The sequence below is a fragment of the Micromys minutus genome, assembly GCF_963924665.1.
Source record: "Micromys minutus genome assembly, chromosome: 6".
In the NCBI taxonomy this organism is placed as follows: Eukaryota; Metazoa; Chordata; class Mammalia; order Rodentia; family Muridae; genus Micromys; species Micromys minutus.
The window spans coordinates 77171635-77190592 of record NC_137975.1 but is presented as its reverse complement, the minus strand read 5'-3'; the positions used below and the strand labels follow the sequence as shown (position 1 = coordinate 77190592).

The 18958-nt window shown below is 36.9% G+C and overlaps 1 protein-coding gene across 2 annotated transcripts; it reads right to left on the bottom strand.

Annotated features, from left to right (window-relative positions):
• Positions 1-4218: 4218 nt before the first annotated feature.
• Positions 4219-10425, bottom strand: LOC308421638 (prolactin-3D4-like; the record flags this gene model as incomplete). Of its 2 annotated transcripts, none has more annotated exons than XM_080918082.1 (5): positions 4219-4416; positions 5112-5291; positions 7497-7604; positions 9087-9244; positions 10395-10425. In XM_080918082.1, the coding sequence occupies 5 exons, from the start codon at positions 10423-10425 to the stop codon at positions 4219-4221; spliced, it is 675 nt and encodes a 224-aa protein (XP_080774208.1). The 2 variants fall into 2 exon arrangements, with proteins under 2 accessions (XP_080774208.1, XP_080774209.1); XM_080918083.1 differs by having other exon boundaries at positions 9087-9241.
• Positions 10426-18958: the final 8533 nt, after the last annotated feature.

Genomic DNA, 18958 nt, shown 5'->3' with positions numbered 1-18958 from the left:
TAATGTTTCTTTTTTCTTTTACTTTTTACTTACAACTTTCTTAAAAAAACAGAAATACACATACAGATTATTAAAAGTATTTTAACATTAAAATATAAGAATAAATTTTTGTCAGTAATTGATTGTTAAGGGTTTAATATTTGTCATTTGAGTTTTTGATCTTAGCCATTCTGACTGCATATTATGTCTGATCTTTTGTGATAGGGTTGTCTCACTCATGATGATATTCCCTAGATGCATAAATATTCTTAAGAATTTCATAAATTCAGTGTTTTTGATAGCGGAGTAGTACTCCTCTGTGTAAATATACCACAATTTTTGTATCCATTCACCTACTGAAGGACATCTAGGTTCTTTCCAGCTTCTGACTATTAAACACAGGGCAGCTATAAAGATTGTGGTGCATGTGTCTTTGTTGTATGTTGGAGATTCTCTGGGGTATATGCCCAGAAGAGGAATAACTAGGTCTTCAGGTAGTACTATGTCCAATTTTCTGAGGAATACCCAGACTGATTTCCAGAGTGGTTGTACCAGTTTACAACCCCAAAACAGTGGGTAAGTGTTCCTCTTTCTACACATCCTACCAAGCATTTGCTGTTGTCTGAATTTTATGATGTCTAGCAAGCACTTCCTTATATGCTTCTCAGCCATTTGTTATTTCACAATTGAAAACTTTTATTTTAGCTCTCTACCCCATTTTTAATAGGGTTGTTAGGTTCTATGGTGTCTAATTCTTTGACTTCTTTGTATACCTTGAGTATTAGGCCTCTATCTGATGTGGGGTTGTTAAAGACATTTTCCCCATTCTCTTGGCTGCCATTTTGTTTTCATGACAGTGTCATTAGCCTTACAGAAACTTTGCAATCTCGTTAAGTTCCACTTGTCCATATTAGATTTTAGAGCATGAACCATTAGTGTTCTGGTTAAGAAATTTTCTCCTATGCCTACATGTTCTAAAGTATTCTCTAATTTCTGTTCTTATAATTTAGGTCTACTTGGTTTAATGTGGAGACCTTTGATCCACTTGCACTTGTGCTTTGTACAAGGGGTTAAGTAAGGTTCGATTTTCATTCTTCTACATGCTGAGTGCCAGTTGGACCAACATCATTTGTTGAAGAGGTTGTTCTTTTTCGATTGAATGTTTACAGCTCCTTTGTCAAAAATCAAGTGACCTTATATGTTAGGGCTCATTTCTGCATCTTCTTTTCTACTCCATTGATCCATGTGCCTATCTATGTACCAGTACCATGCAGTTTTTAGCACAATTGCCTTGTAATATAGCATAAGGTTTAGGATATTGATATTTTTTTGTTGTTCAGGATGGATTTCGCTATTCTAGGTCTTTTGTTATTACAGATAAAATTGCACAATGCACTTTCCAACTCTATTAAGTATTGGGTTGGAATTTTGATGGGGATTGCATTGAATCTGTAGTTTGCTTTTGGAAAGATGGCCATTTTTACAATGTTGATTTTTCCAATCTATGAGCATGGTAGATCTTTCCATTTTCTGAGATATTCCTCAGTTTCCTTCTTTAGAGGTTTGAAGTTCTTGTCATACAGGTCCTTCACTTCCTTAGTTAGAGTCACAGCAAGGTATTTCAGATTGTTTGTGACTATTGTGAAGGTTAACTTTTCCCTAATTTCTTTCTCTGTATGTTTGTCCTTTGAGTAAAGGAAGACTACTGATTTGTTTGAGTCAATTTTATATCCAGCCACTTTGCTGAACTTGTTTATAACCAGTAGAAGTTCTCTGGTGGAATTTTTGGGGTCCCTTACATACACTATCATGTCATCTGCAAACAGTGATGTTTTTGCTTTTCCTTTCCAATTTGTATCCCTTTGATTTCCTTTTGCTGTCTAATTGCTCTGTCCAGGACTTCCAGTACTATGTTGAACAGGTAGGTGGAGCGTGCCTGAATTGTCTAGTCCCTGATTTTAGTGGGATTGCTTCAAGTTTCTCGCCATTATGTTTGATATTGACTATTGGTTTTCTATATATTGCTTTTATTATGTTTGGGTATGGGCCTTGAATATCTGTTCTTTTCAAGCCTTTTAATATTAAAGGGTGCTTAATTTTGTCAAATGCTTTCTCATTATCTAATGTGATGACCATGTGTTTTTTTTTTAATTTATTTTAAAAAACAAAGATAAAAGAAAAAAATTTAAACATTTTTGCATAAATGTATACAAATACAATTGTGTCAGTGCTTGGATTTTTTTTTCTTTTTTTTTTTTTTTAAGGTTTAATACTCTGCATTAAGGTCTTACTAGTTACAAGGAGCAAAAAGTACATGTAAAACAGGATGTAACCCGGAATTAGTAAACGTTTCCTTGGTGTGTAAGGATTGAGCATGACTTCTTTTTCTCTTTTTTTCTTGAACTTTGCACAGTCTGTGAGTTGTTTCTGGGGCAGTCCGAGTTTTTTTATTTGAATTTCTTTTTATGGTGGTTTACGTTGATGAATTTCTGTATATTAAGCCATTCCTGCATTCTAGGGATGAAGCCTACTTGGTCATAGTGAATGATCATTTTGATGTGTTCTTGGATTTGGTTAGCAAGGAATTTGTTGAGTATTTTTGCATCAATGTTCATAAGTTAGATTGTCCTAAAGTTCTCTTTCCGTGTAGGTCTTTATGGGGTTTAGGAACGAAGGTTATTCTGGCCTCAAAAAAATGAATTGGGTAGTGTTTCATCTGACTCTATTTTGTGGAATAGTTTTGCAAGTATTTGTATTAGGTCATCAATAAATGTTGGAGAGAATTCTGTACTGAACCCATTTGGACCTGGGCTATTTTTGGTTGGCAGGCTTTTGATGACTACTTCTATTTTTTTAGGGGTTTTGATTTTTTACCTGGTCCTGGTTTAACTGTAGTATCTGGTATCTGTCTAGGAATTCATCCATTTCCTCCAGATTTTCCAGCTTTGTTGAGTGTAGACTTTTGTAGTAGGATCTGATGATTTCTTGAATTTCCTCAGTTTCAGTTGTTATGTGTCTACTTTTTTTCTGATTTTATTAATTTAGATACTCTCATTTTGCCTTCTAGTTAGTCTGGATAAGGGTTTATCAATCTTGATAAATTTTTCCAAGAACCAGTTCTTGGTTTTGTTCATTCTTTGAATGGTTCTTTTTGTTTCTATTTGGACACTTTCTCCTCTGAGTTTTATTATTTCTTGTCTACTACTCCTCTTGGATGGTTCTGCTTTTTTTTATAAAGGGTATATTTTAGCTGCTTTCAAAAATAAGTGCTCAGAAAGAAGAGACTGCTAAAAGAGGATCAAAAAGATGTAACAGATGGCAGAGTTGTGAGAGAGAGAACAGAATCTATACATAATATGTGTTCTAATAATGGCTATCTTTTGTTGTTTTTCCACTTTAAGGTTTCAGGACACTTGTGTGTCCAGAAAGAAGCACCACATTTTCAATGTTACCCAGATAATAAATCTCTTTAAAGATCAAATTTAATATATCACAAAATTTTAATTTATCTTTGTTTTCAAGTAATTCACAGGCAGCAATAACCTGAAAGCAGTCAGTATAGAAACATTAATAATATATAAATTCAGCCTTCACTGCTGTGCAACCTGAAAATCTGGAGAATGAAGAGAAAGTGTCAAATACACTGGCTGTAACACAAAATGTTGTCAGAACCACTTAAATCTCAACATGTGTATGCTTTATAAGATGACTTTAATGAAGGCCTAGGTGAAAGATGGGATTGAGAAATAAGTATATGTTTCATACTTATTTCCTACTATAATTTCAAATGCTTCAATTAATTATACTTAGGAATATTTCAGTAGTGTTGCACTTTTGTTGTTAGACTAAAAATGTGCTCACATTATTTATTAATATAAACTACCTCAGATATATCTATCTCCTTGATAACACAGAGATAATTTATAACAACAATCACTTTCTTTGGTTTCATTAAGGTGTATGCCTCCATTCACTGTGATATATAAACAGATATGACTGTCATACTTCAGAATGTTACATACATATTGGCAAAAGCCTTGACCCTTATGATATTAACAAAAAGAAGAGACTTTCCTCACTCAATATTCATTTAGAGTCTGGGAGTCTTGTATATCTAAATAATTATGTTTTATTTTATTTTAAAAAATTCCATCATAGCTCTGAATGCACTGAAGGGAAAGTGCATTACAAATCTGGCTCAACAAAGATCATGACGGTAGGACCTCCAAATCTGTGTACTCAACACCCTTCCTTAAAGACGACTCGGCACCTCAAGATTTTTATATAACTGTCAATCTTGTGGATGTCCCTTTTGATGCAGCGGCACAGGTTATAAATGGCAAAAAGATGAGTGTCTTCATTAGATGACTTCAAGTCCTCAAGTCCAGACCAGGTTGGGAAGTCGAAATTTTCATTTTCTTCAACATTAACCTGAGTCTGAACATGAAATGGAAACATATTATTGACATTATCCTTCCTCTGTCTGTGTCCCTCTGTTCCTCTATCTCTCTCTCTGTCTCCATCTCTGTTTCTCTGTCTTGGTGTCTGTCTGTCTCCTCTCTCTCTCTCTCTCTCTCTCTCTCTCTCTCTCTCTCTCTCTCTCTCTCTCTCCCTCTCTCTCTCTCTCTCTCTCTCTCTCTCTCTCCCTCTCTCTCTCTCTCTCTCTCTCTCTCTCTCTCTCTCTATATATATATATATATATATATATATATATATATATATATATATATATAGTCAGTGAGATGCTATGCTCATTCTTTTTTTAAGGAGTTTTAGTAATCTCAGGATATGATCTTCATAGCTTACAAATTCTGGTAACCTCTCTTTATGCTTTTGTTATATTGAGGAATATCTACTTTATATTTTGTGTACTTAATGATTCCTTCTACATATAAATTATATTATACTTAATGAGTTAAGGTACAAGAAGTATGAGAAATAATTGTCATAAGATTTTCTGAGTGCCAACCCCATCCAGAAAAGCTACAGTCTAAAATACTCTGAGACACAGTAATTTTCCATGGACTTCTCACTAATTATCCTTGCATTTGGGCACTTTAATATTTTTTTGCATTATACAATTTATCAACTGTATTTATATCATCAACCCAGATGGAGTAGAAGCAGCTCACCCTATTGTATATTGTCTGAAGTCCCTCCAGAATCACAAGATTTTTGTTTTTCAAATCAGCAGCTTTTTCCTGCATATTAGTAGAAGCTCCTGGAAGAGCAGTCACTGCAGATACCAAGTGTGTCAGAGGTTCTTTCCAGGAAACTGAAACATTGATCAGTGCTCTCAGAAAGTCTTCAGTCTAAGAAAACATCATCAAACATCACATTAATCTAAGTTACATAAAGCTTGATAGGAAGACACCTGTAGGTTTTCCACAAAGGAGGAAAACTGCAGTATATTTTTATATTAACAAGATATGTCAATGGTTTGTACTATACAAATATTTTTATACTATATAATTGTTGTGTAGACATATATTTTCAGCGCCTGAATTCTACTTTGCTATTTAAAACAAATTAAGTTTTAATAATTCTTTCAAAATGGTACTATTTTGTGTTTCTGTATATTATATATAGTATGTGTCCAAATAAAATCTTTTCTTTTCACTTGCTTTCCCATCTATGAGGAATTCAGTTCTATTTGTCTTAGTACATGTTCAGAAACATGGCTCTCATAAAAAAGATGCCAATATTATCAGAAGCTAATGTCTCAAATAATTTCCACACTAGTCCTTCAAATTGGTTTATATTCTTGAGACTTTTATACAGAACATTAAAATGTGTTCACTGAAAAAATGTCTTTCAAAATTTCTATTTTCATGTATCTGTCTGCATGATACCCAAATTTTTCTCTAAAGAAGTTATTTATATATTGATATGTTCAGTAAAAAGTCTAAAGAACATTAGTCTAATTCAGAGTATCAATAGAAGTCAGAATAAAATTTTGAACAAATAATTGTTAGTCCAGTTCCAAGTCATAAAAAATGAAATGATTTTGTTTGCTATGAGGAATTATAGAAATTATGAAAATAAAGACCAGTGAGAAATGCAATCAGAATTTCAAAAAATGTTTTCATTTAAGAATGAATTGTCACAAAAGAACAGACATAATATGCAGTCACTGATAGTGGGATGCTAACCCCAGAGGCTTGCACTCCCCCAGAAACAACTCACAGACTGTATGAAGTCCAAGAAATAAAGAAAACAAAAAATATATACATATATTTACAAAACAAGAAGACTTTGACTATTTCCATGTTCCGTTTTGTTTTGCATGTACTTTACGCTTATTGTAACTATTAGGTTTTCAATGCATACTGTCAAGCCCTTGAAAAAAATCAAGTTCTGACGAAAAAATATATTCACATGGTTTTATGTAAAAATTATTTCAATGTCTGAAAAAACATTACTGACAAAAATGTATAATTTTAAGCAAAAAAAAAAAAAAAAAAAAAAAAAAAAAAGAATGAATTAAACAGGCTAATCCTGACAGCTAATGTGGTGCTTGGAGAATTGTACAATCATGATTAATAGGGATTGCATGACATGAAAAACATTTAAGGTAAATTTTTACATGACATTTAAAGGAAAAAAGTTTATGCTTTTTGTAGCCTCCCTTTTTATTCACTTCAAAACAATTAGAAATTTTTCATCATCATTAAATCTTTCTGTGTCAGCAGAAAAAACAATATATATATTCTAGAAAGTATGTACAGATGGGTTTCTTCATTTCTATGTTATTATATAGTAATTTTATTTAAGAGAGTATATTTTATATTTTTCTTGTATTAATAATACAGGCATGACTAGAGGTTAGATTATGTTTATAAGATAAAGCCACATATTAGTTTTATATAAATCAAACTTTGTTGTTCATGGCAGGTAGTCAAAGGGAAGAGTCATAACACATATATAGTAGATTTTCTTTAGTTATGAAGACCTCATCAAAATGGAAGTCATCCTGAGGAACATGAGATAGTCTAGAAAGTGTTATTTATAAAGATGATTTATAGTTAAGACAAAAGAAGCCTAAGCAGTCAGGGAACACTGTATAAATAATGAAGAGCATAAGTAGGTCCTTGACAGTTTAGAAATTTAGGAAGAAAAAACACAATTGCTGTCAGAAGAAGACCCCTTAGAATCATACCACAAGTACACTGGGATTTGTATTAACTCTATATGTATACAATTATATAGAAGGATGGGTGTCCTGTTGAGAAAAGACTTCCAAGGGGACAAACAGAAAGTCTGGGGTGAAATTAGCTTCTATCTTTACACTTAGTTCTAGAGAACACACTAATTGGCAGTCTTCCAATTTTGTGCTTAAATTATCAAGTATATAATACCATTATTACCCAATCTTTAACTATTAAGTCTGAAATTATCACATCTTTCATTGGCTTAGTAATCATACATAGCAATACAAGCACAAGTGTACCATCATTTGCTTGGCAAAACCAAACAACATCACCAACAACAAAACATGCAGGAATGCAGGAACCTACTGTAATTTCTTCGACTTCCTCTCGGTTCTCTGGAGTGTGGATGGAAGCAGTGTGGCACAGGGGAAGTATCCTGTCACTCATCCAACTTGTCTTAAAAAAATTCATTTTCTAAAAGAAATTGAAAGTTTTGATTCCTTTGAGGATTCATAATTCAATGGAACCATATTTGATCATAAGATCAATGAATTTGGAAGACAACACATTTTTAATACTTAGGAAATACACATTATTGAAACAGTGGATTGATGGAAACATAAACTACCTACATTTTCATTACCATACATGTGCAAAGTAATTTAATGTCCTCCCAATCTCTTCCACCCTTGCTGTTCTTTTATATTGACCTTGTGAATGTTATGATTTGTAAAGAAGTAACCAAAATTTCCCTAAACCACTAATTGCTAAATCTTTAAGTACCAGGTTTCTTAGTATTTTTGGTCAATATCATAGAATCAACATTATTTTCCAGACTTATAAAAATCTCATTTTCATTGGTATAAATGAGATGTACAATTCAAATTAGGATTCTACCTCTATAAAATTGATCTCAAATATTATCTGTAGTTTATTTCATACCTTTTGCAGAAAAAAATATGCAATTTTTAATGTTGATGGAGTAAACAATTATCTATTAAATGCTAGGCATATATTAAGGATATGTCCTGAAGTGAGTAATATAAGAATTCACAAAAATATTTGACGTTATCATATTAATAATATGAAAAGTGTACTTGTAAAGGTATTTATTAGTAAAACACAAAATTTCTTTATTTTAAGTATCACACAGTTTACCAAAATTAACCAAAATTTTTTACAATGTTGTACTGCTGAAAGATTAGGAGAGAAGAATAAGAAGTTTAAGAAAACAGGTGAAGGAAACTAAAAGTAGGAATGCACATTCCCTACTAATGTAAGGATTTATAGTCCGTATGCTCACTTTTCAACTGAGACTGTCCATTGTTTCCTCACTGTCAGACCCTGAACGGAAGAGTTTTACCTTTGAGGGAGAGATGGTGTATTTTGTGTCTATATCATCTAAACTGCAATAAGAGTCCTACCTGAAAATAATAAACCATAATTCTTACCACTTGTGAACTGAAAAAGAGTTCCTGTGTTTTGTATTTGTTTTTCTGTTTCATTATTTGGATTTTTTTTAAATATGATTTTTTTAATTTGAGTACCTCACTGTTTTGACTTTTTCTGTTTTTTTCATTCAAATTAACTAACTTTCATTTAATTATCCCGCATTACATGTCTTCAGAACAATAAGGACTGGCCATGAAGACAGAACCACAGAACCCATGGATATATGACCAAGAATTCAAAGTTCCTGTGACAAAGTTTCAAAGAAACTGTGATTTTTAATGTGATTACAGAAAACTTCAAAATAGCATTTAATATTTTATATTTTTTTGAGATTTTAATGAAACTTTACATTCTGCCCATTTTACATTTGTTATATAATTCTTTCTATTACCTATAATATTAAATTATTTTGGAAATAAATAAATGACATACTCTAATTGTATTACTGTTTAGCTATTTCAAGGTCCTTTTAGCTAAGAATCTAACAGCAATGACATCACTTACAAATTCCTGGTATAAATCCGCAGCCACAATGAATGTATTATGAGACTGTTCAACCAAACGATGATACAGGTCCTCAGTGGACACAATGGCAGTTGGTTTGGAGGTCACATTCTCCCAAAAGAGCAGGCTTGACACCAGCAGCAACAGTTTCATCCCTGCTGTCAGAGAAAAATGCTGAGATGATCTATGCATATGAGGTTACAACAGATAAATTATCTTAGAATGCTGGTTTTTCAGAGGGCCACCAGCCATGTGGTTTAACTTGCTATTATTAAGTAGAACTCATTTTTATAAATGGAAAACACAGAAAATTAGTGACATTTGTGAATTAGGGAATTAAAAATATAAGACACTTCTCAGTGTTTGCATTTGCTCAAAAGTAGCTTTTCAAGATTTTTGTAAGCACATGAAGCTCTAACTACCATTAACTAGAGACATCAATTAAATATTTGAACATATTTGAAGTACTCAAGAATTAAATCCACTATTATTGTAACTAATTCATTTTCCTTATGAATAAAATCTTCTAAGTCTTTTGGAATTTGCTAGGTAATACAGATAGATTAAAACAAAGCAAATATTCTGTTTGGTTCCCAAAAAGTAATAATAAATCCCCGTATCTGAAGATGAAGCAATTGAGCCATTGAATCTATCAATTCATTTAATATTTGAATTCTCAGTATCCCCTAATATTTTCAGTAACACAAATTAAGTTCTAATTTTTTGTTGTTCTAGACGGTAAGCTGTGAAGTGGAAAGTGTCGAACTGCTGTTGCTCCATAGATACTAGGAACCCTGTTAACTTTCACTCCCCTTTCCTTAAAGACATTGAGAAATAACTGAGAAATTTCATGTGTCCAAAATCAAGAAGATATCCCCTTGAAGGCCACTGACCTCAGACTTAATTGAGCATGTAAAGCATAGAAAGTCCTTTCATCTCTCTGTTGCCTTTTCTATAGAGAAAGCATGACCAAATATCAGTTCGCCAATGATGCATAGAGAGATGTAAATGCATGAAGCTTCAACAAACCATGAGTTAGATTACTCAGGTCATCATTTCTACATATTTAAAGTTCTAGAATGTTTTGCTAAACTAGCACGTCTTCCGTTAAAAAGAAACAAAGTAAAAACTTTTTTTTTTTCAATAGATGTTGTAATACATAAAGTCACCAACAGGTTTAACACAAATGTTTAGAAGGCGCTTTGACAAGAAATCATGTCCAAAAGCAAACACATACTCCAAATACATCTTGAACATGTATGCTATATTAAGGTTTACTTAGAGGTACATGGATGAGTGGAAACTCACCAGAGCCTGAAAGAGTCAAAGTCATCTGCATGTCTGAGCAGATTCTCCACAGTGTGTACTCCCAGTCAGGAAATCTGCTTCACCTGAGTTTGTCTTTATTTAACATTCTCCCTCCTATATATACCACCAGACTGCACCCACCACCCAAGCAAAGCTTGGGGCCAGATTGATTCATTGTCTATTGATCAGCAACATTCTTCCCTCAGGATTATTAACATTCTCTTTACATTTAGCACCGTTATAGCACAATATTTCTCACACTGCATTTTTTCCATATGATCTGGAGAGTTCAAGTCATTCTCCAAATCAGCAAGATCATCTGGACTGATTGATTACTCATTTTCAGGTCAGCAGGAAAAAGGAATTTTCCCCCTATATGTCACCTTAATTCAAGTTGTTACGTATTTTATGTCTTCTCTAACGTTCACTAATATTTCATGTTGTAATCAGTGCTTTTGATAATTTTATAAATATTTGTCCTCTCTATATCTGCAACACTCAATTTTTCTTAGACTGCTTTATTAAACTCAAGACTCTTACATTAACAAGAAACCCTGTTCAACCTTTTTCCAAATAGAGGAGGAAGATGTTATAGCAATGAACAAGACTAAGCACAATTGTTTAGGAGGTGTTTCACAAGTACATCACATCCACAAGCACATTTACCAAAAGTCTCATTTTCGTTGTAGAATGTGACAGTTTTGGGCACTATATTTTCAGTCTTACAAGATAGCACATAGATAGTTTTTGTGGTTTGAAACTTAAATACATAATTGTTGCTCACAATGGTAACTACTGTTCCATGGGTTAAACTTGTTTTACTTTTCTAGGATTTTGATGAATTTATTCTGTAACTGAATTTTAAAACTTTTGGAAAGTATCCTGAAATACTCTACTTAATGACTGGTGAAATCATGAAATCCATTCCATATTCTAATAGATTATATAATATTAGTAGCCCAAATCTTTTATATTGCTTGACCAAAATATTAATATATTTTTCAATTGGTTAATCATTTTATCCTGCTATGCACTCAATATCAGTGGAGGCAGAATGTATAAATTGTTGGAGTCATGGGCATCCTATAAAATAATTCTAAATATATGACTTTAGAGACTGAGATATCAATTAACATGTAGAGATGAAGCATTTCTTTTCTATGGCTGATGAGTTTCTGGTAAACTTTTACTTTTTATTTTTACTACTGTCAAATGCTTTTCAAAACATTTTATTAGACCAGTAAGCTACTTAAAGCATAGATCTATTTCATTGAAAATTACAAATGGTGAGCAGCTTTGGGATAATAATCTGTAAAAATTCAAACGAAATTTTAGCAAGGTTAGATGGAATATTATAAAATATCAAGACTTATCAACCAAAAAAAAAGCAAGATTTTTGTATAAGAATTGGGAGGAGAAAGTTCTCCAGATATGTAAAATATAGCAACTTTTTTCCTTGAGTTGTTTCTTCATCTTGGTATGTTGAAATAATAAATGTTTTCTATGGAAGTAAAATCTGGTGCCTGAACCCGGGAACTCGACCACTCCATCGTCTGCACCACAGAAGACCCTCTCTCTCTGGGCAGGGAGGATCCAGAACTGCAGGGAGATAAGTTCGGCAAGGTATGTCTGACCCTGGATCTTTCTTTAAATTTAGTTTAAATCTTCCACGGCCGTGGTAAGGGTCCATAGAGGCTCTGGTCTTTGTCAGTGCAGTTTTTATTCTCTTCCTCTTAATTTCTTACTGTGTCCATCAGGGTTGGTGTTAATTTTGTGCTTAAGTCGGACATAGATAAGCCGCGGCACCCCTGCGTTCCATAAGTCTTTTGTAGAAAAAAAAAAAGTGGAACGCGCTGAGACTCCCATTTCAGTTTCACTTTGTGCCATGACGTAAATAAGCCACGGGCATTACATCACTGTGATGGGCTCTTCACACTGGACCATTACAGCCCTGCAGTCAATTCTTAAGCAGAGAGATTTAGAATTGCCCACCCGCATCTTACAGCGTTTTGTAAAAGTGGTAGAGCGTGCTATCCCTTGGTTTGCGGTCTCTGGGTCTCTCTCACCAGCCTCATGGAAAAATTTGCTAGAGATTTAGACTGCGCAGACTGCCGGAGACCTCGGGCCTGGGGCCATGGCCATTTGGACGATGGTACAAAATTGTTTAAAAGATGAGAGTTGTAGGCCCGCTGTCGCTGAGGAGCAAGAGGTATTGAGTGAAGTCCAGGATAGACTATCAGAAGCCAAACAGAGTGAGAGGATGGGCGCGCGCAGGAAAAGATATTTCCCCCCTAAGGAAAAAGGACCTCCAGGTACGCTGTACAGCGGGAGAGTTGTTACCCACAAACCTTCAGATTTTCATTCCCTTAGGCCCTCTAATATTAAGAAAAGGGGAGTCAGCTTGTACCCTGTAGAAGACTTTGAGACTCTTAACATTGATAGCCCCGAGACTTCAGATGATGATGATGAGCAAGAAGGCTTAGACCCAGAAGAAGAAGCAGAGATAGATGAAGAAGAAGCTAGATATGAGGAAAAAAGATACTATCCTGATGAGCAGTGCAGGCCCATGCGCTTGTCCCCAATTGTTACGACAGCGCCTCCTTTACCCGTGCCCCCTCCTCATGCAGCACGCATGCCTGTAAAATCCTTCTCGTTCCTCCCGGAAAAAGTGAGAAGGCAGATGTGTCTTGCTTTCCCTGTGTTTGAGACAGCTGAGGGTGGCCACGTTCATGCCCCTGTAGAATATAATCAAATAAAAGAATTGGCAGAGTCAGTTAGAAAATATGGGGTAACCGCCAACTTTACTATCGCTCAGCTTGATAGATTGGCTATCTCTGCCTTAACTCCCTCTGATTGGCAGACAGTTGCCAAGGCTGCTCTACCGAGCATGGGACAGTATATGGAGTGGAAGGCTCTTTGGTATGAGGCTGCCCAAACCCAAGCAAGAGCCAATGCTTCGGCCCTGACTCCTGAACAACAAAAATGGACATTTGATCTGCTGACTGGCCAAGGTGGCTATGCAGCAGATCAGACAGCTTATCATTGGGGTGCCTACGCCCAAGTATCAAGCACAGCCATTAAGGCCTGGAAGGCACTTTCAAAAAAGGGAGGGGCCGATAATCAGCTTACAAAAATCATTCAGGGACCTCAAGAGCCTTTTTCAGATTTTGTAGCCCGCATGACCGAGGCGGCAGGTCGGATCTTCGGGGATCCCGAGCAGGCTGCCCCTCTTATTGAACAGCTTATTTTTGAACATGCCACCCAAGAATGTCGAGCCGCTATCGCCCCTAGAAAGGGCAAAGGCATTCAAGATTGGCTTCGAGTCTGTAGAGAACTGGGAGGGCCACTCACTAATGCAGGTCTCACGGCAGCCATTTTGCAGTCCCAGAGGGGCTCTCCACAAGCCCCTGATAGATGGATCTGTTTTAGATGTGGAAGATCTGTACACTTGAAAAAAGATTGTCGGATGGTCACTAGAGACCCTCCGCCCCTTTGCACAAGATGTGGCAAGGGGTACCATAAAGCTGAACATTGCTGCTCTGTCAGATACCTCAAAGGCCGGCTCCTCCCTCCACTATAGAGCCAGACTGCCCAGACCAATGAGATGCCAAAAAACGGGTCACTGGGCCCCCGTTCCCAGGGCCCTCAAAGATATGGGAGCAAATTTTCCAAACCCCTAGGGGAGAGCAAAGTGAGCACACAGACAGGCCAACAAGAATGGACCTGCGTGCCTCCTCCTCACTGGTATTAATGCCTCAGATGGGCGTTCAGCCCATCCCTGTAGGAGCGGTCACCTTGCCTCCAGGAACCCTAGGACTGATCCTCGGACGAGGATCCCTTACAGCACAAGGACTGATAGTCCACCCAGGCATAGTAGACAATGAACACTCCTCTGAAATACAGGTACTGTGCTCCAGCCCAACGGGCATATTCTCTGTAACTCAGGGCTACAGGATTGCACAGTTATTGCTCCTCCCTGATAGCTCTGATAAAAAGACTAAGGAAAAAGCAGAAAAACAGATGGGTTCCTCTGGGACTGACTTAGCTTATTTAGCAGTATCTTTGAATACCAGGCCAAGGCTTAACTTGTGGGTTAATGAGAAAAAATTTGAGGGCATCCTCGATACAGGGGCTGATAAGAGTATTATATCCACTCATTGGTGGCCCAAACACTGGCCTGTTGTAGAGTCATCACACTCCTTACAAGGATTGGGTTATAAGTTCTGCCCCACCATTAGTGCAGCCTCACTCACCTGGAAAGCCCCTGAAGGCCAATGTGGGCGATTTGTCCCCTATGTACTCCCTCTTCCAGTTAAATTATGGGGGAGAGATATAATGCAACAAATGAGGCTAATTCTATCCAATAAATATTCTGCACAGGCTTATGATATTATGGATAAGATGGGATATAAAGAGGGAAAAGGCTTGGGACGCTATGAACAAGGACCCCTAGAGCCTGTCTCGCCTAACCCCAACAAAGAAAGGCAGGGTCTGGGCTTTTCCTAAGCGCCATTGAGGCAGTACGGCCCATACCATAGAAAACGGAAGATCCGGTATGGGTTCCTCAATGGCCCCTTACCTCTGAAAAATTTGAAGCTGTTACCCAATTAGTTAGAGAACAACTACAATTGGGTCATGTAGAACCCTCTACTTCACCTTGGAATACCCCCATTTTTGTGATTAAAAAGAAATCAGGAAAATGGTGATTGTTGCATGAATTGAGAGCCATCAATGAACAAATGCATTTGCTTGGCCCTATACAACGTGGCTTATACCTCACAAAAATTCCAACAATTTTGTAGCCACATGGTGGTGACACATCTAACAGGTTTGCCTTACAACCCACAAGGGCAAGGCATCGTTGAACGTGCTCACCGCACCCTTAAATCATATCTAATAAAACAAAAAGGGGCAATTATGCAGGCTTTGCCCCCTGTGCCTAGGACCGCAGTATCCATGGCACTATTCACCTTAAATTTTTTTAAATCTTGATGACCATGGCCATACGGTGGCTGAAAGGCATTGCCTACCCATGGATAAACCAAGAGAGATGGTGAAATGGAAAGATGTCATAACTAATAAATGGAAAGGACCGGATCTTGTGTTGATCAGATCCAGGGGAGCTGTTTGTGTTTTCCCTCAGGATGAAAATAATCCCTTTTGGGTCCCCGAGAGGCTCACTCGAAAAATGGTGGAGACTCCTGATGACAGCCCTGCTCCTGATGCTTTGGAACCAAAGAGTCAGAGGAGAGGCAAGATGGGCGATTCTGTCGGCATTCCTGAAACCAATTCCAGTGGAACATGATGCTACAGTCTTCCCTAAGCTTTTCACCACCGATATTAACTTGGGTGGGGGTGGGACTCTTTGGAGCAATCCTTTGCTGCGGACTTGCGTTGCTTCTCTGGCTGGTTTGTAAGCTCAAGGCCCAAACAAAAAGAGAGACAAGGTGGTTATTGCCCAAGCGCTTGTCGCTCTAGAACATGGAGCATCAGCCGATATCTGGTTGTCTATGCTTAAGCAGTAGGTCGCCGGCCAGACAGCTCTTGCATTTCTAGAACTTCGGTTCATTGCACAGGATTAGAGTGTCTGGTTTGAGCAGCCCATAAGGGATGCCGAGCAAAGCATCGCACTGAGAGCCCCTTGTCTCGGGGTATCTCTGGGAGATATGTCATCTGGCGTGAGGGTTGCCTGCCCCAGTGTCCCTCCCTCAGAAAAACGGCAGAGTGACAGGTCAAGAGTACTACGGGCTACAAAAAGCCTAGTGGTTACTCCTGTACATGGTCTTTATACACCTTAATGAGGATTTGACTTCTATCTCCGCCCTCCTAATATGGGTGTCCTACTTTGCTTAAAGAATAAAAGAAAGGGGGAGATGTGGGGTGCCGCCTGCACATTCTCCATTACAAGATGGCGCTGACATCTGGCTGGAGTTAGCAGTAAACAAGTCATGTGCGCACGTGCTGGGTAACTTTCCACTCCTTGAGCTCTGCCTCTCCCGTGGCGTCATATGGCCTGATGAGTTTCAACCAATCAGGGGGCTCCGCGTCCAAGGCAAGGACTGATTCCTATATAAGGGGACGGGCTAGATAGTTCGTGGTCTTTGCTTCTACTTGATCTATGCTTATGCTCTGCCTCTCGAGAACATTAAAGTTTACCAGAGAAGAATCCTATTTCATGTGCCGCGTCGTTCTTGCAGGCGAGACGGTTGTGCGGGACAAAATATGGATCTTTCAGTGTTGCTAGTGAAATCTCACCAATATTTGAAGAGGAAATTATATTAATACTTTACAAACTATATCAAGAGTTTCAAGAGAGAACCTTTTCAAATTCATTTGTGTGTGCCACCACTAAATACACAGCAGAACCAGATAAGAGTCGAAACAATGACAAAATAATGATGAGAGAAATAGAAGACACAATAAGCAGAAAGACTCTGTGTATTTATCCAATGAACAACTAATACTGTTAAAATATCAACGGTGTTGAGAATGGCCCATGGATTCAATTCAGTATTAACATAACCATAACTTTCCTGTTTTAAAGTTTATTTCATTTATTTACATTTAAAATGTTGACCCCTTTGACAGTTTTCCCTCACTTTCCTATCTCCCATTCCCGAGCATCTATGAGGGTGTTCCCACAATCCACCCATCCACTCTCACCTCACCCAGCTAGTACCATTCTAGCATACCACCTCACTGCGGCATTGGGCCTCCACAAGACCCAGGGCCTCCCTGCCCACTTATTTCTGTTTCATATGCATCTAGAGTCATACATCCCTACATGTTTATTGTTACATTGTTGGTTTAGTCACTCTAAGTTCTGGGAGGTTCAGTTAGTTAATATTGTTCCTCCCAGCCAATAGAAAGTCCTAGACGCCTGGGATGTAAGAGGTTCCCAGGACCCAACAGAGTAACATTATTCCCAAAAGTGAAGAAAAAAAACCTGTAGAAACCACATATATTTGAGAGGACTTGGCCCCTGGTGGAGGGTTCAGGCCAACCACCCTTTTCAAAAATTTTACCCCAGAGGTTTTACTTTCTAAAGAAAGTGCAGAGACAAAGAGTGGAGCTGAGATATAAGCAAAGGCCATCTAGAGACCACCCCAACTATTGATACATTCCATCTTCAAAAAGCAAACCCAGACACTATGGCTGATGCCAAGAAGTACTTGCTGATGGGAGCCTGTTAAAGTAGTCCCCAGGAAGCCTCTGCCAGATCCTGAAGAATACAGATGAGGATGCCTGCAGCAAACCATGGGACTAAATTTGGGAACCCCATTGGAATAGTTTGAAAAAGGACTGAACTATACTTCTTTTTATTTTTCCCACAACCTCACTTGATTCTTTAAATACTAGGATCACTCACAGCCTTTGTTATGGTAAACATCATTCTATAGCTTGTTTCTCTTTTCTTCTTCTTTTTTTTTTTACTTTCTTTGTTTCTTTCTTTTTTGTTTCTTTATTTTTTTCTTCTTTCTTCCTTTTTTCTTTCTTTTTTCCTTCCTTCCTTCCTTCCTTCCTTCCTTCCTTTCTTTTTGTTGATTATACATTCTGAGCAAAATGACTATGACCTACCTTTGGGTATCAAACTGTCACTATTTCTTCATGGACACATTATAATGTAGCCATCAATTATGTGCAGTTCAGCTCAGCAACAATTACCAATAAGCAATTAATTTTTATACTTTTACCTTGAGTCCAACTCTGTAAAGCAGTGGAATTTGAATTTTTTATATTCCTCAAAATTTTTTCTGCAGTAGCCATCAAGAGCAGGATGAGGTTACAGCCCCTAACACCCAAGATAAGGACAGATTCTTGGCATCACAGCCATACTCTAGATATGAACAAACCTCTAAACTATTTCCTGCATAGTATATGAAACGTAGGGTCTCCCTTGTCATGAGTGGAAGGAGAAATGTATATTTTACATTCAGAAGGTCATAACCAAATTATGTTCATTTTCCTCTTTTAAAATTTGATTTTTCTTACAAATCATACAAATTGATATTACTGGTTAAAGAATACACCAGGATATAAAGCTTCCATCAAAAATTATAACTATCTTTTTCTGTGGTTATTTTCAAGGAGTTCCTTTAACATGGTCATTTTTCCACATCAGATGTAAGGTTGAGGCTATAACATTTATATCAATGCATATTTGATAAATCAGCTTTTAAAAATTAAAGTAGGTCATATGGTGTTGAAATAGGCTAGGGTGTCTCTATATATTTATGTATATGTGTTTGTGGGTATATTTGTGATATTATATAAGCCAGAAAATAGTTACATTGTTCTTGTGAAGAGTACTTCTGACCTCATTTAAAAAATATTTTATAGAACTGAATCTCACTTATTAGCATAGTCTTAATGAAAAGACATTCAGTGATCTTGTGTTTCATTTTCCCCAGTGGTAGGATTCAAATGTCTGTCATTGTGGAAGGTATCTTTGTTTCTGAGGATGAAACTTGGGTCCTTAGGTTTAAAAGGGAATGACTTCACAGACAGAGGCATTCACCCTCCCACGCTAATTTCATATGAACAGAATGATGTGATTCATTAAT